Source organism: Montipora capricornis, chromosome 8 (assembly GCF_036669925.1).
Source record: "Montipora capricornis isolate CH-2021 chromosome 8, ASM3666992v2, whole genome shotgun sequence".
In the NCBI taxonomy this organism is placed as follows: Eukaryota; Metazoa; Cnidaria; class Anthozoa; order Scleractinia; family Acroporidae; genus Montipora; species Montipora capricornis.
The window spans coordinates 41,746,516-41,769,814 of NC_090890.1; the positions used below are offsets into that span (position 1 = coordinate 41,746,516).

A 23,299-nucleotide genomic window follows, 5' to 3' on the forward strand; every position below is an offset into this window, starting at 1 on the left:
TCTTGTGGTTTAAATTTGCAGTTTCATCTTGTGGTTAGTGTTAAGTAGCAAACAATAATGATACAACAGAAAATAATATTTTATAGACTCTGTTTTGTTGAATAGTCTTGAGTTATTTTACTATACTCAAATGAACCCTCAGATATGTATAACCTTACTTGGTGCAAACCTTAAAATTAATATACACTAATACTTGAAGTGCATGAAATAATAACATGCCTTTGATAGCAGCCTAAAATGTCATAAATTGTAACTTTTCTTGCGTATGGCTACAGAACTAGATGGTTAACTGTCCAAGTGTCTGTAAATGGCTCTTGGAATGAAACTAAATTTTTACACCTTTGTTCTTTCATAAGGTACATTAGTGAAAGGCATTTGGGAAGAGAGGCCATCAAAAGGCAGATAGAATGTCTGAGTTACAGTATATCCCAATTTAAAAAAATATTAATATATGACGTGCCTCTTTGACCTGGGGACCATTTTTTGAAAATCCCGAAACTTTACAGGCCATTTTCAGGTGTCACAATCTCCTTTATATCTCAAGAACGGAGAGGATTTAAGTCATCAAACTTCACAGACACATTCCTTTTAGTTAGCTTGAAAACCTGTTAAAAGATCGGCTTTCCAAAACAAGCGGTTGGCAGTTTCACATATGGCTTTTCAGGCCCAAAAAGTTTTCTGGACTTTCAAGAAACGTGCCCCTGGGCAGTACATTTGGATGACATCAATCTGTGAAAACTTTGTTAGTAATCATTCCTGTGTTGTTGTTTCCTACATTTGAAGATAATAATTATTGTAAATTCACCTGAGTAACAATGTGGCCCTGTCCAGCACCTTGAAGAAAACTGATGGCTGGGGCAAAACTTGGGGCACCTACAATAAGCAGTTTATTCACATAAAATCAGTGAACACAACATGTTTACTTTCTCATTAACCCATTCACCCTTCAGCCACCCTAGGATGTCCCCAGTTGATGAGTTAAATTGCCTGGCATTACAAAGAGTGAAATCTGTCATGTCTCACTCCCAGGAGTCAATGGGTTCACCTTCACCTGTCCCCTGGCGCCAAGATGGCGCATGGGGCCAATGGGTTAATCCCTTAGAATTCTGCATAGTAACTTTTTTCACTTCACTACCTGGATCAAGGGGCTGTAAGAGTTCTCCAATGAGAGATCCCAGCTTTGGTCCATGAACGGTCTCCATAGCAACCTAACAATTATACACAAATGCACTCCATAATTTAGTAAGATTGCTTTGACTGCAATAAGGCCAAGTTATCCATTTTTGCAGAGATGCTTACATTTTGATGCTGGGTTGTCAATTTTGAAAGGAACTAAAGATAATTGCCATTCATGAATGATATGACGAAAGTTACAACATGTATATGAAAGCTATACATATTTGAACTGAGGAGAGAATCACGTTAAGATGCTGATCATCGCAGTTATTAATTAACGTTACTTGAGCAGTAACGAAAGGAAAGCCTGAAACATTTTCCTTTCGTTACTGCTCAAGGAACATTAATAACTGGGATGATCAGCATCTTAACTTGACTCAGGGATCTTGCTCATGCTTAATTGCTCTAATTTGCAAAACAGTGGACAGCTTAATCACTGAACCCCTTTTAGGGTTGAAAATTTGTAAGGGACCCAGCTATTTCCTGGTGTGAAAATAATCAATTGCAAGCTAGGTATTAATTTCTTCTTTGCAGTTTTAGATTGAGAGTCAAAGATTAAATCACAGTTGAGCAATGTCATGCGTGACAAGTATCCACGAGACTGAAAGTAACATTTGAAATCCTTTTTGGAGCTTTTGAAAAATGCACAATAAGTGAAATAGTAAAACGAAAGTTCATAGCCAGCTATTTGCGATATATCAGGGAAACATCCACGGGAAATTCAGCATCTCACGAGCAAAGTTCAAAACTGGCATGAAGATTTGAATACTCAGTTCAAAGTTCAAAACTACCAGTCATGCGTGACGTAGCTTGACTGTAACCGAGACCTCAGCTGCCACTCAGCATGGGACAGAAAGAAGGCTCATGATGACATCTAATTCAAATCAAGATCATAATTTAGATTTCTTCACCTGATGTTGAACTTGCCACTGTTGACATTCACCAAGTTTTTCAGTGATAGTTTGGAGTACTGCATCGTGATCAGCCAACAGTTTCTTCTTTTCGTCAAACCTTTGAGTAAGAAAAGGCAGTGTAGATAATTACAGGCTAGATTTTATGGATCTCTCTAATATCAATGTTTTCCACCTTTTCGCAGTGAGAAAAATAATAATTATATTAATATACTTTCAAGGTCTAATCCCCTTACTTGGCCTGTACGGAATGCAGAGGATGTTGTGGGTTGCCAATTGCTGCCTGCAGAGTCTCTTGTTGATCTTTAAGCTCTTCGTTCGAAAAATCCAAAGATTTTAGCTGTTTCAGTGATCCTACGAAGGAATCCAAGAAGTCATCCAGCTTACTCATGCCTGACAGAAGTTCATCCCTGAGTAATAAGCAAATCACCATCATTAACTAGTGGACTGTAGTTCATGTGGTCTTTGAAAAACAGTGTTTACATATCCTTAAACACCGTAAACTGAAATCTACATCTTAAATTAACTTCATTCCAGAAGTAAGCACCTTTAGTTGAAACAGTATTATTTATTTTGGTTTATGGTAGCCTCTCTTTTGTTGAAGAGTATAAGGTCCGAAGGGCCAAGGCTGTTGCCTAACAGGAGCCCGGTAGCCTGGGGCTCCCAAAGAATAGCTCTGGGCGCCTTAATTTTTCACAGCAACACCTTTCACTTCATCTGTTGGGCTCCTAAGTTCTCAGCGTTTAGCTCTGAGGGCCCCTTTAAAATTTTCTTAGGCAGCAGCCTTGCGAAGGGCCGAAATTTTTTGGCGACTAAAATACTTAAGTTGGTGCCCAAATCTGAAAATGTAGGCTTTTTCCTGAAAGTCGAGCACTGCATAATCATAGAATGATTATGGTAAAGGGATTACAGTAACTCCTCTTGAAAATAAGGGTTTTACAGAATACAGCCATAATTAATTTAGTACAAATTACTATGGACACATTACCAAACTACACACAACTACACACATACTAGTACGTGTAATTGGAATACCGCCATAAATTTGTTCTAAACAATTAATACAAAACGTTTGTGACTTTACTATACACCTAAAATCTGAAAATTGTCTAACATAAAAAATGATTATCTGCTATCCTTTTGATGGTTAGTGTTATTCAGATACTTTGATTAATTATTATTGTTGCTTTCTCCAAGATTAGACTCTAAAAAACTACAGAGCCTGCAAAAATACAAAAAACTTACAAAAAACAAGTAATTTTCTGAATTTTGGAATGAGCATCTAACCATTTAGATTTGATACAAATTACCGCATCACTCATTAGTTTAAAAACTGTAGTTAAATATGACAATGCTTCAATCTTACTTGTTGTGTGTCCATGTAACTTTCATCTCAGCAACTCTTGAAGAAAACAAGCTTTGAGTTACATCCCTTTCCATCTCTTTCTTGTTCACTTTGTTGTCTGCAACACCTGTTGCTCCACCGCCATAGAATGCACTAGCAAAAGCAGTGTCATTTGCAGTTGTCCAGTCAACCAGTGGGTCATACACAAAGGCTTCCAACAGGGTAAGCAGAGTCTCACGGCCTTGCTTCAGAATCTTCAACACTTCTTCACAAGAAAGGCGAAACACACCCTCTACTCCAGTCACTCCTAAGGCTGTCTCAAGGTTTGGAGTCATCCTGAATGGTACTTTTTCAGGAACTCGCAGTCCCTTGCCTTTCTCAAAGCATACGTTGTAGTCAATATGAACAATCTACCAAAAACAAAACAATGACTCACTGATGAACAAAAAGACCTCGTTTTTCAGCTCTGCGCAGCTCATGATCTGATATCCCAGTATTGAAAATAATCCTTAGCAATAGAGCTTTTCTTACTTCTCCTGTTGTGAAGTCCACTAACATGTTATCCAAATGTCTGTCACCCAGTCCAATAATGTAACCAATCATAGACATGACAGCAGTGGAGCGAGCGTAGCTCTGAGTCATCAGCCACCATTCTGCAGCACTTGTACTGGAACACCATAACTCCCTGAAAACAATAACAAAAGAAATTTCATGCTTTTTTTCTCAAACAACAAAATTCCCCGAAAGGCAAAACATGCAAAATTCAATTTTGAAAGGATATGGCTGAATTTCAGCCACATCCTTGGCTGTAAGAGTTAATCAAACTACATTCTGTCTTCCCTGAGTGAATCAGAAAAAGACACTCGCCAAATGTCCTAGCAAGTGGTGAGGTTAGCTAAAATTCAGGCTTAGATAGTAATAATTATTGCTTTTAAAGACAAACAAGACTGCTGTGACATAAAAGGACAAATAGAAACTGAATAACAGCAGATTCATGGGTGACCTACTTTGCCAGCAAATCACTGGGGGTTTCCTTCATGAGGTCCTCAAGTGCTTGTCTCAACACACTAAGAGGCCATTCTCGTCTGTTGTTCAGGTCTGTAATACCCTATCAGGAACAACAAATCAAAACCACTGCATTAAATGTTCCATCAGTTCTGACGCTGGTATCATACAGAAGCTAACGAAGCCCTTTATCCCTTACTCAGTTAGTGTTCCACTTAAAAGGTATTTAAAACGACTTAATGTCGCAGTTCATGCGGGGATTTATATTTAAGACACACTACACTACCGTGCACTTCCCGCCGGACCAACACTGGGTCTTAAAATAACTGTTAGGGTAAAAAGGGAAGAACACCGCTCCACAATTGGCATAAGGTACTCCTTACAGTAAACTAAAGAGCTCACAGAATGATACTTTGGACTTTACTGGGACTGATGTCTAGGGCTGGTGACTCATGTACCATCTAATACAAACAACTTGTGTAGCGCTCAATGTGACATGAATGGGAATAGTTGTTGCTTTTCACTGACCCAAACGAAGAATACAACTGTAAGCATACAATATTAAAAACAAGGATAAAGAATCTCAGTTCGAACTGTTTTTAAAACCCTGTTGTAAAATTTTATGTATAGTCACTTGAACTAGATGTTACGACACTGAGGATCTCAGTGTGGACACAATGCACTAGATGCTGAGCTGCTCTGTATATTATGCCTCCTAATAGGGATGACAAAAGTGAGCTAACAAGTTTTCTGTCCTTAATTTATGCACGTTCTTACCTTCTCCTTCAAGGCAGGAGTGATTTTGCTGTAGTACAGTTCACTTGGTTTCATAGGTTGAGGGGGTGACTGGTTTGTGCCCTGCAACATTGACAATTTAAAAGTTGACGCAGAGCATTGCAAAAGGACAACTAACAAACAAAAAGAAAATTGTTGATAATCATTACCGTAATTTCTGGCCGATTACCCGCAGTGGCACATTTTTGTTGTGTGAAGAAAATAAATGCGACAGATTACCTGCACCGGCCTATAACCTGCACCCCAAAACCAAAATAAAATTATTCATAAAGGTGTCAAAAGACTTACCAGTAAAGTAGAATTTAAAAACTAAGCTCATATTACTCAGAAGAAGTCTTGCTCATGTGTAGCAGTCAAAACAAATGGAAAGTTCTTCATTCATTTTAATTGACATATTTTGACAAAATTAACAGTAACAAAGATTATTACTTTTTGGCATACTCCTGAAGATTGAAAAAAGAAGATGATCAGTACTTTGGGTAATTGATAAAATCTGCAACCAAATATAGTTGATTTTCCAATAGTTAAAAACACAGCGCCATATTGAAAATTGAAGTGAGGAAGACTGGGGTGAGTTTGTTTTTTATGTGGAGTGCTCAGACCAAAGCAATCAACAGTTTGGCAAAAAAAAAGTTATCTCTGGTTCTACTGGTCATAAAACATTGCTTGAAACGCGAAAATAATCTGTGGTTTACGCTAAAAACTGATAAGATGATTTGACTGATGCGCTTGAACTTTTTTTATATATTTTTATCGCTCCAAAAAGGGAGATGAATGTGCCAACAAGTAAATTTTGTGCATTATGTTTTTGATGTGAAGTGAGCAGACAACTTTATTTTTTGTCTGTTAGTCACACGTAAAATCAGTCTGTTATGGCTGCCTGTAGCCTGCGAGTAAGCTCGCTTTGGAGAGTTTGTTCGCGAACTAGGCCTCCTGCATTTGTTTGCACTTTGTCTACAAACACAATTAATAACAAATACATATATATATACAAGTACTGTTAATGTCAAAATATTGCGACACGAGCCCTTGATTGAGAGACTGGAATAATTTTTGAAAATCATACAGTCACTGATTAGTCTCCTTCTACATAGTAATCAAAGTTGTTGCATAGCCCGCACCTTCCTATTACCTGCAGTGGTCCTTAGTGAATGCAAAATTAACAGCTTACCTGTGGGTAATCGGCCAGAAATTAAAGTATGCCATAAATAGTTTTGGTAATTTCACTGATATTTTGATGAAATACTAAGACCTGTGCAGACTTGACCAGTGCTACAGCTGAAGCCTCTCTTTGCTGCCAGCGTTTGAACAAGGCAAAGATAGGAACAGCACCATCCACCCACTGAATCAGACCAGATCGTGGACCAAGAGGGGTGACAGAATAGTGACGAGCACAAAACAAAGAAGACCTGTGGCTGAAGAAGAACAAAAAAATTTACATAAACTTGTCAATCTTCACCATTGCAAGTCATAAAATGAAAATACTATTGTCTTCAAAAACGTATACTAACAGCATTCCTTCCCTTTGCATAACAGTCCCTAATAATGTTGGACAGATAATGGCAGAGCAGAAACTGGCAAAGTGGATCCAAATCAGTCAATCAGTAGGTTGGATGTAACCAATGGCAGTGAAAGGGAAAACAATGAATGCAAGTTAATGAAAGGTGCAACAACACTAACGGCCATGTTGATTAAACTTGCGTTGATGCTAATCTGAGGTTGAAAGAAACTAAAGCCAAGACCTTGCCGCTATAAAATTAATTATCTTAAGCCTGTGCTTCAAACAAATTGACCAGGTTTAAAAACAATAACAGTTATTGTTACCTGTCAACCCTGGCAAACATATTGTTGCAGATGGACAAAAACTGCATGATTCGTTCATCCAAATGAAGATCTTCAAGCCCTTTGAACAAGTATGTGTACCTAGAAAACAACAATAAAAGGTTTAAGTGTTCAATGATTCAGGACAGGATGGCTATCACCTAGCCAGAGAAGAAAAGTAATTACACAAAACAGTAAGTGCTCTTGAATTAATGGTCCAAAAATTACCCTGGCTTATATTTACACAGAAGTGTGCAAATGTTCAGGTAATTACCTTAAAAGCTACCAGAGGTTATTTTCTAAAACACAGCCAAAGGCTATCACTGCTGACTTCGCATGTTTTTCATAAACATTAACGCCTTGCCAAATGCTCGCAACATTTCAATGCAACATCTTGCACCCTTGTTGAGCACAACATGTTGCATGCATTTGGCTAATATATGTTGTCACATGTTGGGTCAAATTTGAAAGCAGTCAAAATTTTTGTGCAACATTTTGGATGTTGCATGATGTTGTACTCATTTGGTCACATTCACGCAACATTGTTGCACTAGGGCATGTGTGCTAGGTCCACTTGTTGCACACCAGGGACCTGGGGCACATAAACATTGACATGTTGCATTGAAAATGTTGAGAATGTTGCGTGCGTTTGGCCAGCCCATTCAACACATGTCGCAACATCATGCAACAATGTTGCAAGATGTGGCGAGCGTTTGGCCAAGCCTTTAGATACCACTGTATGAGTACATGTACCTGTAGTTCTAAAGACCAACTGAAATCTGACTTGTGAAATGATTGTGTGATACAGTATAGGATCCATGGTAAATTAGGTAACTAGATTTTAATAAATGGGAACCCTAGGGTACAATATTGAAAACTGACATTATTTGCAGCAATGGAAAAGCCACATTATTCATACCTCTGACCATCAGATCCAATAAATACTAGTTTCTTGGGTTTAGTCTTGGTTGGCAATATATTGACTTCAGTGATGACAGAGTCAATGGTGACAATCTACAAAAAAAATATTATCATCAGTTTACAGGTGTAATTATTGTGAATTTAGTGGGGAAAAGGCCCTGGAATAAATTAAAAACAAGGCTCCATGGGAAATCACATGTTGGAGGCACATCAGATCAAGATCAAGCTGGGATCAAAATTCTTGATTTATCAAGTAATTTCTTGGGTCAGATGTCCAGCCTCATTGGTTTTTTGACCCCAGACAACCACATGGAAGTTGAAATAACTACAGAATAAGATATCATAAATACCTTTCCACTAAAATGAGTCTGCCCTGGCATGTAAACAGCAGAACCTTTCAAACTTGCCAATGCAGGGCTAATTTCATCCATGCGGAGAACATAAGCTGACCGTTTTTGAGATCTGGCCTGTAGTCCCTGAAGCAGCTGTGGAGGTTATAAAAAGTACATAAAGGATAAAAATAGAGCTTCCACTTTGAACATCACTTGGGTTTGATAGGATAACAAAAATGAAAACTCAATTGAATGGAGTTGCAATGGCACCTTGCAGTGACAGTGCGTGGGATGACAGTTTGATAGCCTCGTTCAAACAAAAATGAAATACAGCAGTGACTAGGCATAAAGGTATTGAGTTTACTTGTTTAAATGGCTCCCAGCTGGATCTGTGGTCTGAAGGATCAGGAGGATTCTGTAATGCCTCAATCGCCGCTTTGATGGCTTCACTGTACGACACCTGAAACCACTGCTCATGGGGTGTAACAGTTTCTTGGCAAGTAATTTTGTTCAACTGTTCAATTGCAAATACAACCTAGCAAAGGAGAAACATTTAGCATTGACTACTAAGCACTAATTTCACCCCAGGGGCCCATTTCTCGAAAGTCCTGATAACTTTTCGGGCCCAAAAAGCCATTTGGTGAAACTGCCAACTGCTTGTTTTGGAAAGCTGATCTTTTAACATGTTTTCAAGGTAACAAAAAGAAAAATGACTGTGAAGTTTGACAACTTAAATCCTCTTCATTCTTGAAATACAAAGGGAATAGTGGCACCTGAAAATGGCCCATAAAGTTTCGGGGCGTTTAACAAACGGGCCCCAGCAGACAAACAAATCACTCTAAAGCACTCACTGGTTTCATGATAGCAACATGCTTCTCCCTGATCAGTGTAGCCTTTTGCTGATTGGTCAGGTTCTGGTTACCATTAACCCTCTTTATCTCCTCTTCTAGTTGTTGCTGTCGACGAGTCACATCATGGTGAGTCTGCAGAAGAGAGCCATGCCACAATTCCTCCCATAGTAGAGTGATTCGTCGCAACTCCATGATAAATCCCTGCAACTCTGAGACCAGCTGAGGATTGTGAGCTCTAATAGACTCTACAATTACCTGATAGCAGCTGGTTAGGGCATCACCTTCTGTTTTGCTGTTTATCTCACTGGTTTGACTGTTTTCTGCTGGTGCATCAGAGGATTGTGACACAAGCAGAGGTAGAAGACCTGTAGATCGTTAGTGACAGGAAATTCAAGATTAGTGAATGACATTTACACACATAACCCACAATAAAAATTTAAAATTATCTATCCAAATTGACATGACTTGCTCTAACCATCAGTTATACTTGAGCTTACTGGGTCATTGCTGACCTCGTCAAGCATCTCATCAGATAGCTTGTTTGCTACTTTTTTCCATAAATCTCTTGAGGCCCATCAAACTACATGGAGGAAATAAGTCCATCGAATCTCTACCCACTTCACGTTGACCCAAGAACAGAGGATCACCTATCATTACATTGCATTTTCCTTAAAGAAACATTAAGTGTCCTTACCATCCCCTTCCTTGCTTTTGTTTAGCAAATACTTTGGAAGAGAAGTTGAACAACCAACCATTGCTGGGTAAGCAATCAAATGAGGGGCATCTTGCCCTACACGACACAACAGCTCAGAGACACTTTGTCGAACATAACTCTCAGGATGATTCAGACGAGAGAACAGCTGTGGTGTTATGTCTGTTATGGAGAATAAAAAAGAACAAAAGAAGAACTGAAGGACTGTTTTTAGAGTAAAATGGAAATACTGTACAACATATCAAGCTTTTTGGATTTTTTTTCTTCTTTCACTGGGAAAACTAAGCAATATTGTTTAAATTGTCCAAAAAAATTTATTCCAAGGCACCTTGATTCAACAGGGTTGGGAAAAGTATTGTTAAGCAAATGTAAAATTCCCAATACAGAATTTATAACTTCATAGAAATTCTAGGACAAACAAAGACAACATGTTTCTTTCCCCTATCCTTTAAAAAATAATTTCATTTGATAAAGGTAAGGTAAAGTCCACTACGAGCCTAGAACGCCCACCAGGCCGGCGCTTATCTCCGGTTTCTGTAGCATTAAGCGACTAGGAGTATTTCTACTCCACCCTGGATGGGATGCTAGTCCATCGCAGGGTTACCCCCCAGCATTTTCGCCGGTACCAATTTATACACCTGGGTGGAGAGAGGCACCGTGAGAGTAAAATGTCTTGCCCAAGAACACAACACAATGTCCCTGGCCAGGACCCGAACCTGAACTACTCGATCCGGAGTCGAGCACACTGACCATGAGGCCACCACGCCTCCCATCATTTGATAAAGAGGTTTTCCAATTTGTGTTTCAGCTTCACATTAACCTGGGCAATCAATACGTCAACATCCCTGGTCCAAAATGTTTTAAAACAGAGCACCATTAAAAATTATTACCTTTCCAAGGTCTGGTAGGAGTGGTCACGAGTCCTTCTTCCAATTCAATGCGTAACTCACCAGCATGCTTAACGAGAAGACGCAGAAGTCGCAAGGTTGCTGTAACATTACAGTCATCGTCACTAGTCTTGTGACTACTTACTGGTTCTTCCTTTACTGCATTGCGTGATTTGTCACAATTCTGGAAAAACAATGAATTGCTATAACTAAATCTAGAGATCACCTACAGTGTACACTTGAAAAAAATCAACAACATGCAAATCTGTTATTCACAATTCTTGCTCCTGTTGCTAAATGTCTTTAGATGCATCCATTTGCCACATGCAGCATTGTGTAAGAAAAAAATTGTGATGATGCTCATGTACATTAAATTATATAAAATTAAAGAAGTGGTTACAACTTGAAGGACTGGACTAAAAAGTACTGGATTTTCTGCTCTTCATAACAATGATGAAGAGGTTTCTGCTAATGCTGTAAAAATCTCATCCTTGGTTAATATCTCATTATCTTGTAACTCATATCCATTACTTTTTCTCCTTTAAGACAGGATATACTTAGTGATAACTTCCTGTGAAGTTGTCTTTACCTCTGTGCCCATTCTGAGATACATGAAGTACGCCTTAGCAGCAAAGTGATAGTGTTTGAATAGCCTGTCTCTAACACCAGTCCACACAGCCAAAAGATTGTCCAGCAACTGAGGCTGTGCATCATGCAATCCAGGGCAAACTGTCAAAAGTTGCTTTCTAGTATTCTCAATTCCATCGTCATACACCTGCATTGTGAAGAAAAAAAGCCAAAAGATCAAGGCTGCTGCCTAAGACAATTTTCCGCGAGCCCTTCGGGCTTCCAACATTAAAAGTTAGTAGCCCAAGTAAATTTAGGCAGGCGACCTTTAGGCAGCAGCATTGAAAAGATCTTAACGGTCTCAGGTACGGCAGAATGCTATCATCCTTTCTAAGGCTGTACAAAGTTGGCAGGCAACATGGTCCAGTGGTTTTGGAGTTGGATACATGCTTGCAGTTGAGCTGTACTTTGACCATTATTGTTGCCTGCCTGTTTGGGTTCTTAACTAAATTCTGTTTCAATTAAATTGATTTTTTTTGTTTTGTTGTTTCAGATTCACAATTAATTTTAATAGGCCACTTCAGAAAATATCATAATACTCTTTGTTTGTTTTGCATAAGCATTGTTTTTGTTTTCTCTTGGGACCATTTAAAGTCCCAAGAGAAACTGAGGTATGGTATGGCACCTGTAAAGAATGATTGATAGCTAAATGCACTTTCTCTATAAACAAAGCATCACCATTTTAATCAAAGAGGAACACTTAACTCCACATAGAACTTTCATTAGGGATTGTACTGGCTTAAATTTACCTGATCCTCTTCACCAATGTCCTCTTCTTGGTTGAAGTATGCTGTAACATGTACTTGACCCAGCACCAGTAGAACAGACTCAACTTCTGCTGGCCGAGCAGACTAGGGGACAAAAAACAGAACTAATTAAAAGTACTATAAACTATGTTTAAAAAGGAACATCATTATGCAAGAAGTGAAAGTTACAAAGATGCTGCTAAATTTTGATCATCATTACGATATATGTCCCTTTAAGTCTAAATTTGCCACAAGAAGGTCAGCAATATTAGTATTACTACTGTTCATGCCCTCTAATCTACACATTCACCTAACACAGAACATCCTCTTACCTGTGGAAGATTCTGAAGAACTGTCTCCTTTTCTTTTGAAAGCAAGTCAACATTTCCCATTGAGCTGAAACAAAATAATATTATTGTCTGTTACTGCCAAATGTTGTCATTTTCCATTTGTTTTAAGTGTTCCTCTGATTTCTCTGTTGCATAGTTTTAATTTTTGAGGTCTGACCTGTAGATGTTCTACTGTTACGCTGTAGTGCATGACTATAAGTAAAAAATATTAATTTTGCAATGTGTGCTGAATGAATGCATGGACCAAGCTTTTGCACTATATTGTCAGGGTTCAAGAAGTTATGCTCTGTAAACCCTCAACAGGGCAAATACATCGTGTCTCACAACTGTCCCTCTCTGTCTGTATTTTGTGGCTAGTTTTTCCAGTATCGGTTTTTAAAACCACTTCAACTGCACAACTCCTTCAACCACTTTTACTGCTTTCTCCTAACCACTACAGTCTTACTTTCTTCAGAGAGTTTAAAAATTCTGACCATGAGGGGTCTCTGCTGTACCCAAACAAAGGCAACAATTTGCCAAATAAGAAGTATTGTTTGATAAATGCTATTTTATTAATGGTCCTTGCTCACACATGGATAACACTGAGCTGAATCGGATGCTTCTTTTCAATCATGCATGAGTGTCAAAGATTTTAAATGAGTATTATGGTATTAGTCACTGAGTGGAGCCCAATTCAGGAAGTAATCAACCAAGTAAGTAATTCAAGAATATGGGACCCCTGGGTAAAAAGTGCAACAAGCAATTAGTTTTACTCAGGCATGATACCTAAGTTTCTGGCATTTCAAGTACATGTTTAGAGTGCAACTGTCTAATAATCATAAATGCTGAAATCAGGGCTATTGATAACCTGTCACATTCAAAAATTTCAACAGGCATTGTAGCAGGGATGGCACAGTGGTGAGAGCACTTGCCTCCCACCAATGTGGCCCGGGTTTGATTCGCAGACTCGGTGTCATGTGTGGCTTGAGTTTGTTGGTTCTCTACTCTGCTCTGAGAGGATTTTCTCAGGGTACTCCAGTTTTTCCCTCTCCTCAAAAATCAACCTGTAATTTGATATGAGTTGATTTGATTTGATTTCTGTAGAGTGTCCCCAATTATTGCCCTAGCACTAAATTCATGCAGTTGACATTTAAATAAAATTCATTAGAGTGTGTTGCAATCGAGTGTCGTAAAACCAAAACAAAGTAATTACTTTGGCCAATTAAAAAGGATGGAAACAATCCGGTAAACCAATCAAGACTCGAAGTAATTACACGTAGCCGACACAAAGCACAGAAAAATGTGCATGCGCTAGACACGATTGGTTTTGGTTTCACTTCTGATTGGTTGAAAAACTGGCGCGAGAACTTTGAACCAATCACTGAGTTCTCAACTTTGATGTTACAGTGATGAAGTTTTTAGTGTAATTATTTCTATAGTAATGGCAATGGTAGTAATAATAATAATAATAATAATAATAATAATAAGGAAGAGTATTGTTCTCTCTTTTTATATTATCTATAAATGGAATAATCGTTACAATGTGACAAAAGTAAAATGTCATTTCATGCAGCATAAAATCAACATTATGAATATCAGTGACTATTGTGAATTTTTTTAAATCTGACACACACCTGGCTTGTTCCACAGTTTTTCTTCCCCATCGATAACACCATCCAGCTAAATTGAACCAAGCCTTACCCAGATCTGGTGACTGCATGGTGGCCAGGTGAAGAAGCTGTCCACAGACAGATTCTGTGTCGGTAACACCACTAGCCACGCTGGGGATTGTGTTAGCATTCAAAGAAGTCTCAGTTGCATCATCTAGCAGTGGGATGAGAGTGCTGTGTCCCAGACTGACATAGCTTGTTTCCAAATCACACAAAGAATTGATTTTCATTGCAACCGACAGGCCATTTCCATTGACTTTGGTTGCCGCAGTGAGAAGCTTGCGATCATTAAGGAACCATTTAGCAAGGGTGAGTAATGACCTTGAATTCAGTTCTCCAACATTAGAATCAATATCCCCAAGGTTTGAATACTGAGAAATGCTGTCTGACAGAAAATACACTGCTTCTGAATTGTGTCCGAGGGCAAAGGCTAACTTGGAACATTCTCTTTGTATTTGCATCACATCAACTGGCTTTGCAGAAGTCAGAGATGCATCATTCAAGCTCTCCATTAACCGCTCAAGAAACTGTTTCTTATTGCAGTTCAAATCTGGTGAGATTTTGACTGGACTCCCCAATAAGGAAACCTGTTTCAGCAATAGCCTTTGTGTGAGGGTAAAATTGTGGTGCTTCCTAGCCAGCCGTGCAGTTGCAAGTTGAAGTGAAATAAGCTCACTTTTTAGGCTGTTTTGATGTTTTCCCACTGAGGACATCACATGATAAAGGTTACTGCAAAATCTCAATGCCTTGTTCAATACAGCAGTGTCATGTTGAGTGTGGTCTACAGTAAAAGTTCCATTGCCTTGCAGAAATGACGGTGAAACTTCCTCCTAGTAAGAATTGAAAACAGGGAGCAGTTGATAAGGCATAAAATCCAAAGGAAATGGATACAATGTTTTGCTAGAAAATATTCTCTGGTTAAATTGAAAAGCCACCTTGTACAGACCTGTTGAACAGCAGTGGCCAAGATATTTTCCACAGTTGCAGCAAACTGCATTTGAGAGATGTGAGAAGCAGAGACTTCTAGTGGCCAGCCAAGTGTTCCCACTTGAAGAACCCCTTCACACAGAGAGGAAGCGTGATGGATGCACTCCTTGACGGCTTGACTTTATAAAATTAAAAAAGCACCAAAAAACTGAATTATGCTAGGGCCATTTAAAGAGGGAGTGATTCATAACTTGGGCAGACTGTAGGCATTAAGTTTGAGACCCTTTGGGGCAGGGATAGTGCAGTGGTGAGAGCACTAGCCTCCCACCAATGTGGCCCAGGTTTGACTCCAGACCCAGCGTCAAAAATTATGTGGGTTGAGTTTCTTGGTTCTCTTCTCAGCACTGAGAGGTTTTTCTTAGGGTACTCTGGTTTTCTCCTCTCCTCAAAAACCAGCATTTGTCTTGACTTGTGTTGATTGTCAATTTCAGTTTACAGTGTCCCCAACTGGTGCTTCAGCGCTAGAACGACTAAACACTTAAACAGTTAAAAAGATATCTAACTCACATGATCTTGTGTTCTTTTGTGTTGTTATCCTTTGCCTTTGTCCTTGTTCCTGAAGTGAAGTATAGTGTCTCTGCTTGGATAAGAGACAGCACAGCTGTCTGTTCAATCTTGCCTGGAGCCCACTGAGGAGTGAAGGTATCATCTGGATGATTCAACTTCACAGACCAAGAAGACTTGGTCATATTTTCAGTCAAAGAGCTAAGTGCTGCTCCAGGAATCAACCGCAGATGGTCATGAATTGATGAGAAGTTGCATTCCTCAAACTTGGATAAGGCTCTGAAGAAATACAAATGCAGATGCGTCTTCACAGAATGCAGATGCAAGTGCATACCTAGTCTCTACAACACTTTTCAACTTCTTAAGTAAGGCAAACATTTTGCAGTGTTTTCATCCCAAAGAACTCTTAGGCCAGCATATAAAGTGGACACATAAGAAATTGAGAGTGGCATCTGTAACTACTTACTTTACAAAGTTCATGTCAACATTTGGCATCAGTGAATGCTGCACACCGGTGTCTGAACACTGTTTTCGGAAGTCTCCAACATGTTTTTGCCACTCCACTACCTCATTCCAGGATGAAAGCTTTATGTAGCAGTCTGTTGCCTGAAAGTAAAGAACTCTTGATTGAAAACAATTCCACACATTGTGTGTGCTGAACCATCACAAACCATGTGACAACCATCAAGTTGTCATCACTTTTGCTTCATTTTCAACAATAAAATAACATGACCCACTGATCTGCACCTCATCAACAAGGAAAGTAGTGACTGTGTTGCAAAGTGACGTTGACTCATTTGCCTTCTTTTCCTCCCCCTGGTTCCTTGCTTTTGCCCCTGACAAAGTCTCTTCCAGTGCTGATTTGAATTCTGCTGCTGAAGATTCATACCTAAAATAAATAAGCAAATTAATACTTTAATGGTAAAGGTACTCATATGTACCACAAATTCTGCCTGGACCAGCCTTAGCTAATTGACCATGCTCTCGTTTTCTGGCCAGGAGAAGAGTAATAACTTATGGCAGAAACAACTTTGAGCATATTGTCGTGGAACCTTGACACATGTGGAAAGTTCTTGTTCTACCAAACCACATTCTTGAGCCTACTTTCAGTAAAAAGTATTATTTTTAAAAACCCTTCATATGCATGCAGCTACCACAATTTGCCAGACCTTCTGTACTTTGTAAAACCAAGGTTCCTCTGTACTTTGTAATGAAAGCTTTTTTGTACATCAGGAATTTCAGGAATTTATATGCTAAAGGGCATTGTCTGACAAAGTAAATGAAATATTATCTTCCCAAACTTGACACACAACTGAACTACAACTCACCATCCTTTGGCTTTCATTACAATGCCATTTATCCAGGAATAATTTCGGCCCATAGTCTGTTCACACCAGGCCATCAAACCGGAGATGGCATGTGGACTTTTCAGTTCACACAATGCTTCAGCTGTTAAAAGTACAGCATTATCAAACTCTTCACTCTGAAATCAAAGACATCTGAATGAGCTATGGGTTGAATGCAAACCCTGTGAATGCCCAAACAAATACACAGCACACCAATAATGGTCATACACAAAGCTTGTAACTTCTAACAATGATCAGTTCCTAATTTCTCTGAACAATATTACCACTTGATCAAAATAAATTAATGTGTACATGTAGGTCATGAGAATGAGGAAATTGGTTACTTCAAAAAAATCCCTGATCTGAAACAGATTCCGCTCATGAACTTGTCAAATTAACAACTGCATCACATAATGAAGGCTGGGTACCTTGGATATAGCTGTATCAAGGGGCTTCCACATAAGGCCTGCCAACCAGCCAGCCCGTACAATGTGTACCGCTCCTGAGGCTGAGAATCCCTGCAACCAAGCCATGAGCCTCCAGGCAAGATTTTCAGGACACGACACACCGACAGGCAGTGGAAAATGGGGAGGGTGAGGGAGGACATCAGCCATACAAACAGCACAAGATGGCCAATAGGCTACAGGAAGCTTGCAGCCATACCACATGGGCCAAAGGGCATCAGTGTGACAGTTACCCACTCTTTGTGTTTAAATTAAATGTTTGTTAAATTGAATTTAAATGCATACAAATGTATAGAAAACGGTTGAGAGAGTGCCTTTTGATATGGGCAAAAGAGGTTAACAGTTACTATCATTTACTATACATGTAATCTAGAACAATACCTTTGTGTTCTCGCCAATTTTCATTTCATGCAGAGTCCGAAATCCATGCCAAACAGTTGCTGAAGGAGAGCCACAAGCTGAACCCACACTCATCACTGGTTTGCGCACCCTGGTCAGCCATTCAAGACATGTACTACGATTTGTGCGGAAAAATACCCGGACAGACTGAAAAATTACACAAATGTTTCAAAATGAAGTTAAAAAATAGAAAGTCTTTGCATTGGTGGGGAACAACATTTTTTGTTCACAATAATCAGTGCCATGTTCAGGCCGGTGGTAGTTTGTTTGCTAAACCAAACAAGATGCAGTCATCACCTAGAGTAATCAGGAGCCTTATACTAATGCAATTTGGAGGATTTTGCTTTTGAAAGGGGAAACCCTTAAGGGTACAGGGTCAAAGAATACCATTTTCAAACCATGTAGATGAAAACGCTGCAAAAGAATCTTTACCCAATGTAGACACATTGTGTTAAATACTGTACCAAGTAAGCAGACAAAACAGATTTGTTTGCTTTACACTGCTTTTGTATGGGATGAGATCCGATGCAAGCAGATAAAGGTGTCTCACGCAGCCACTCAGCCCATGGTTCCATGTTATCACCTCACCCACCATACCAGCTGCCAAAGTTTGAATTTTGCTAATAGAAAAGCCTTAACAATGTAATTATTTTAGGCCTAAGGGAACCAAACATCTGAGTCAAAATTGAAGGCTAAAAATCTTATGGAAAGTTTCTTATATAATTAAACAAACTGCAGTTTCCCTGTAACCCAGGATTAGCTTAATCCATTCACCCCTAAACTGGCCTAAGCCGGCCATACTTAGTATTTCACTCTGTCTAACGCCAGACGATTTTATTCGTCAATGGGGAACCCCAGTCAATGGGTTAATTGGGCTTTGAAAAAATGGGCTAGTTTAAATCTCTAAAAAATTGAATTTAAAAATGTTTTCCCAACAAAACAAAGACTGGTGGGCCAAAATGGTGGGTCAAATTACTCAAGGCATCTTTAACACCATGCACTGGTGAAGTAGTGTGAAACACCATCAAGGTCACATGGCATTAAAAAACCTCAGCAACATAACTCAACATCTCTAGAGCAGATAGGGGTATGAAAGCATAAAGTAACTTAAGTGGACAATGGTTTATTTAACGAGGAGAATAAAAGACCACTTTCATTAATGGAGCCAATTTAGATTATTGTGTGTGTAGTGTTGATCAGACACACTGACACCATTAAGTTTACAAATTCTTTGGAATCTCAAATTGTAGCAAAAGTAGAAGGACCTATTAGCATTAAAACAAATATTTTATATGGCTGACTTTTGTGAAAAAGGTTTCTGCACCCTTTGAAAACGTGCAGTCTGAACACACTTCATGCTATGTTACCTTGGGTGGAGATGGCAGGCCAACAACACATCCTTCATAGCCATTATACATCAATTTCTCTAGATTTTCAATGAACTGTAGCAGCATATTACACTGAAGGTGGTTCAAGTGAGGTGTGGGACCATCATCTAACAAAGAAAATTGTTAAAAAGGAAATCAAGTACATTTAAAGACAAAAACCGTTTCCACTCTTATACCACCCTAAAACTTGACATTCCATAATATACTATCCTCAAATGTGACAATAATAATTATTGATAATTTTTATTATTACTGAACTTAGTTAATTGGCCTGCAACCAAGAGTCTCTTGAAGATAAGACGAAGAGCTTCAAACCAGTAATCTACATGTAAGGTCATAATTTTAATGTCCAACTTCTTCAAAGGGCATAGTTGCATCATTTTATTTGGATTAGGGTCACATTCAAATTTAATGGACAAATGAACATGAAAAAAGATCCAGAGCCTTTCATGTAACGTTTGGGGTAGAAATTTCACAAATTCCACTTTACGTGAAACAGGACATCTTGTCAAAGAATGCAAAAAGGGTACACAATCTTTCAAAATGGGAAATAAGGTGTTACAACCTGTACCTGCTTCGTGGCCTTCTTCTTCCAAAGCTGACTTTTCTTCATGCTTTGGTTTGCTCTCTTGTTGACCATTCACATCCTTGATAAATTTCTGTAAAGCACCTGTTAAATGAACCAAACAAACTGCCTGAGCTGTTCATTTTACATCAAGAACTTGTGTAAGAATTAAAAACAGAATGTATCTAAAGGATGCACTAAAAAAAATAAGAATTACGTGTACCTTCTATTGCTTGGAATGTTTCCTGTGCTCTGCCAAGTGGAGTACGCAGGCGTGATAAAATACAAAACTGAGCTGCTTCCCATGTCGCCCAGAACCAGAGCAATGATTCACACCTATCAAACTGGAAGGTAAAAAAATATATATTCATTAGACAAAACAAATCGCAACAATGCTTAGATTCTCATTCAACCTGGCCCCAACCAGAATAGCATTACATCCACCCATTCACCTTATTCCAAAATGGCCGCCAATTTAGTATTCTTTCGTTCGATTCTGGCCTTGTTCAAAGTGAAAGATTGGCCAAAAGGGCCAATTTGCAGGTAAACAAAAGAATACTAAAATGGCGGCCATTCTTGATTATTTTAGTCTCCAAGCTCTAATTCCTGCACAAATATACACCTCTTTTCTTTTTTTTAAAATAATAATTATTCATGTAACAAGGTGCAAATGAGCGAATAAAGTATTTGTATTTGTTTATATTTGTATTTGTTTCCACATTATATAAAATAATGCAGATCAAGCAAAATTGTTCAGTGTAAGAAAGAACAGATGCACACTTTACCTGTACCATCTCTGCTTCTGAGTATCTCTGCACTCTGTTGCAACTGTGAAAAAGCCTGGTCAGCCAGTCAGCATTCCGTTCCTTGCTGTAGTACAAATAATTTAATATAAAGTAAGTAGACCCAATCAAGTTGCAGTGAAATCAGTTCAAAAAAGGCCTAGTCTTACTTTCTCAAGATTTGATTGGTCATGGATGCATAATGTATGGCATGATTACAGCAACTATATATAAAACAACAGGTTAGTTTTTATTGCTTGAGGATGGTAAGAACACTGGTAAAAGCCTTATTTCGTTTCTCTGGTATTACAGATCTTTGAAATTAACCCTGTGACGCCCAAAACTGGCCAGACTAGTCAATGGGGAACCCCTGGGAGTCAATGGATTAAGGTAAAACATCTCCTAACAAAAATTCCTCCTAACAAATGCCTTTCCCGCCATAAGTAGGATTCCCCCCATAATTTGAACACAATGCTACCATCATGTTATGTCTGCACCTCAAGACTATTTGCTTGCTACAATAACTATTACCTTGGAAAAACACCTGATAAGATAAACCCCATAACCATTTGGAAATCGTGAGAATGAAATGATCCTGTAGGAGGTTTGACCATGTGACCTTTACGAGCCAACCACACGTCATTGCAGCTTGTGGTTAAAGGCTTGCCAATTCCAACATTGTGGCTTTCTTGAGTAGTCCTTGATTCAAACAAGCTCTGGTTAAGGGAACTGTGAAAGAAAAAGTGAGATTACAGTACTGATGAATCTGGAGCTTTTGATCTAATCAAGCTGAAAGGGGGATGGGTGGCTGGAAAATCTGAGGGTCACTTTAGTGACTGCCAGCCACTAAACATAAATGGCCCCCACCTCCCAAGTCAACAATAAGAAATTCTTACAAGCCAGCTAAGAGCGGCCCTAAACCACTCAGGTAACAATCACAGGACTTAGCATTAGCCACATTGCACAGAAATGCGAGGGACTCATGCCTGAAACATCAGCTCTCAAAACTATTTGCAGTGGTCAATCTACCACATCAGTTGACAAACACATTTCTGTGTTTCAATTCCCCACAAACGCATAATCAGAGTTCCTTTTGAAACCACTATATCCATTTATTAGCAGTGTAAGGAGCAAAGGGGCAAAAATGTGCAGAAAAACAAAAAAACATATCCCAAAAAGTCAACCAGAAACATGCCTTGGAAAATTGCCCTGCCAGGCTTATGACAGCTTCCCAACAAGGTGAATAAGGCATGTCATAGTAAAATAATAAGAATCAAAGACTACCTTATTGAATGACAGCTATCACTTTGTTAAATTACAGCATTTCTAAACAAACTTGGCGGACACACTGAAGCATGGATGTTTCAAACTGCTTTTAGCTCTCTGGGATAAAATGTGCCTTAATGGCATTTGCTCCAACAAGTCTCCTGTTGCTCAGTGTTAAAGCATAGATTCAACTCCTGTTAGAGGTACTATAACAAGAAAAACATTAGTCATATAAAAAAAACTATAGTTTTCCCAAACCTGGTTAAAAGGTCAGTTGGCAAAGCTTTGACAAGTTCTTGGTAGTTTCTCCGCACATCTTTGTTCACATCCATAAGGCGGACAGAGCAGTCCTTGAACAACCTGTAATACATAATTTCTTAAAGTTAAGAAAGTCTAATATTTTAAACTTGAAGTCAACTACCTTTTGTCCACTAGATAAGATTTTATTCCTTTACCTTGGAGAGCTAGTAACTGGCTTGAATAATCAACGCTGTTTAAATTTGCAACATTATTACCACTTACTTTTTCAGGCAGTTTCTTGATAAGAGTTTGAGTTCAAGCAAGATCTTGAGGCAAAGGCCAATCTCTATTGACATGATTGGATCATGATCAAATGCTGTTGACAGAGATTAAGATGAAAAAAGCTTTTGCTCTGTTATTGCACATCAAAAGTTAAAACTTCTTTGAGGACTTCCTTTGACATAAACTGGAGGTTAGCCTGGTGTGAAAAACTTGACAAGATTTTTGTTTTGCTGTGTACCTCGTGCTTGCCTAGAGTTGGTTTCACTAGTATTTGAGTTTCTTTACTTTTAACCATTTAACTAATCCTTAACTGTTAAACTGCATTACGCCAGATGCATCCTGCATATATTTTTTCAACAATCAGGTTGCATGTACAGTTTCCAAATAAAACAAACAATTTCACTGTCTTTTTTTTCCTTCCTACTTACTGCAGCCGCCTGGTCTTTCCTTGAATCAAATACAGTACTTATATCACGAGGGGACCTCTTTGTACAAGCCTTTGGCTTCCTGAGGTCTTCTCACCACTCGCTATTTAGTATTGTAAGCCGTAGTTTAACTTGTGTTGTTAAAAAAAAGTTGTAAATTATGACTATTTGTGATTTCTGTTCTCTCAGTGTAAATCAGTGGTAGTATAGTAGTGACAAATAAACCTAAACACAACCTTGAAACACTATGCCAATTTACTAGAGGGTATATGCAGGTGCAGTAAAGGTAGCAAGAGAGGAGGCAGCACTCTCCTCAGCAACAACAAGGTCATCATGGCAACTGAGCCACAGTCTACCTCCCAAGTACCTGTCAACACATCATGGAGAAAGCCAGTGTGGAATTTATACTTACCCTAGAATATGAGAGGGAGGGAAAAGCACACAAGCTAAGCAAGCAACGTACAAGGCAACTCAAGCCAATGCCCCTGCAAACCTCCCTGGAACCCCCACCCCCCAAACCACT

At 38.9% G+C, this 23,299-nt stretch overlaps 1 protein-coding gene across 1 annotated transcript in view; it reads right to left on the minus strand.

Moving 5' to 3' along the window:
* LOC138059138 (serine/threonine-protein kinase SMG1-like) overlaps positions 1-23,299 on the minus strand; it is a 65,238-nt gene that overhangs the window by 17,619 nt on the left and 24,320 nt on the right. Inside the window, exons 21-53 of the mRNA XM_068904669.1 lie at positions 22,352-22,445; positions 22,088-22,189; positions 21,095-21,292; positions 20,567-20,651; positions 20,005-20,125; positions 19,788-19,886; positions 19,196-19,323; positions 17,811-17,975; positions 16,948-17,102; positions 16,367-16,508; positions 16,086-16,225; positions 15,623-15,898; positions 15,075-15,234; positions 14,093-14,958; positions 12,462-12,525; positions 12,133-12,234; positions 11,346-11,531; positions 10,760-10,940; positions 9,852-10,031; positions 9,158-9,522; positions 8,671-8,841; positions 8,325-8,459; positions 7,973-8,067; positions 7,057-7,155; positions 6,485-6,647; positions 5,215-5,295; positions 4,440-4,540; positions 3,964-4,117; positions 3,454-3,842; positions 2,324-2,497; positions 2,088-2,187; positions 1,136-1,208; positions 806-873 (exon numbers count right to left, since the gene is read on the minus strand). Coding sequence (XP_068760770.1) covers positions 806-873; positions 1,136-1,208; positions 2,088-2,187; positions 2,324-2,497; positions 3,454-3,842; positions 3,964-4,117; positions 4,440-4,540; positions 5,215-5,295; positions 6,485-6,647; positions 7,057-7,155; positions 7,973-8,067; positions 8,325-8,459; positions 8,671-8,841; positions 9,158-9,522; positions 9,852-10,031; positions 10,760-10,940; positions 11,346-11,531; positions 12,133-12,234; positions 12,462-12,525; positions 14,093-14,958; positions 15,075-15,234; positions 15,623-15,898; positions 16,086-16,225; positions 16,367-16,508; positions 16,948-17,102; positions 17,811-17,975; positions 19,196-19,323; positions 19,788-19,886; positions 20,005-20,125; positions 20,567-20,651; positions 21,095-21,292; positions 22,088-22,189; positions 22,352-22,445 — 5,612 coding nt within the window. The remainder of the gene's footprint in view (positions 1-805; positions 874-1,135; positions 1,209-2,087; positions 2,188-2,323; positions 2,498-3,453; positions 3,843-3,963; positions 4,118-4,439; positions 4,541-5,214; positions 5,296-6,484; positions 6,648-7,056; positions 7,156-7,972; positions 8,068-8,324; positions 8,460-8,670; positions 8,842-9,157; positions 9,523-9,851; positions 10,032-10,759; positions 10,941-11,345; positions 11,532-12,132; positions 12,235-12,461; positions 12,526-14,092; positions 14,959-15,074; positions 15,235-15,622; positions 15,899-16,085; positions 16,226-16,366; positions 16,509-16,947; positions 17,103-17,810; positions 17,976-19,195; positions 19,324-19,787; positions 19,887-20,004; positions 20,126-20,566; positions 20,652-21,094; positions 21,293-22,087; positions 22,190-22,351; positions 22,446-23,299) is intronic.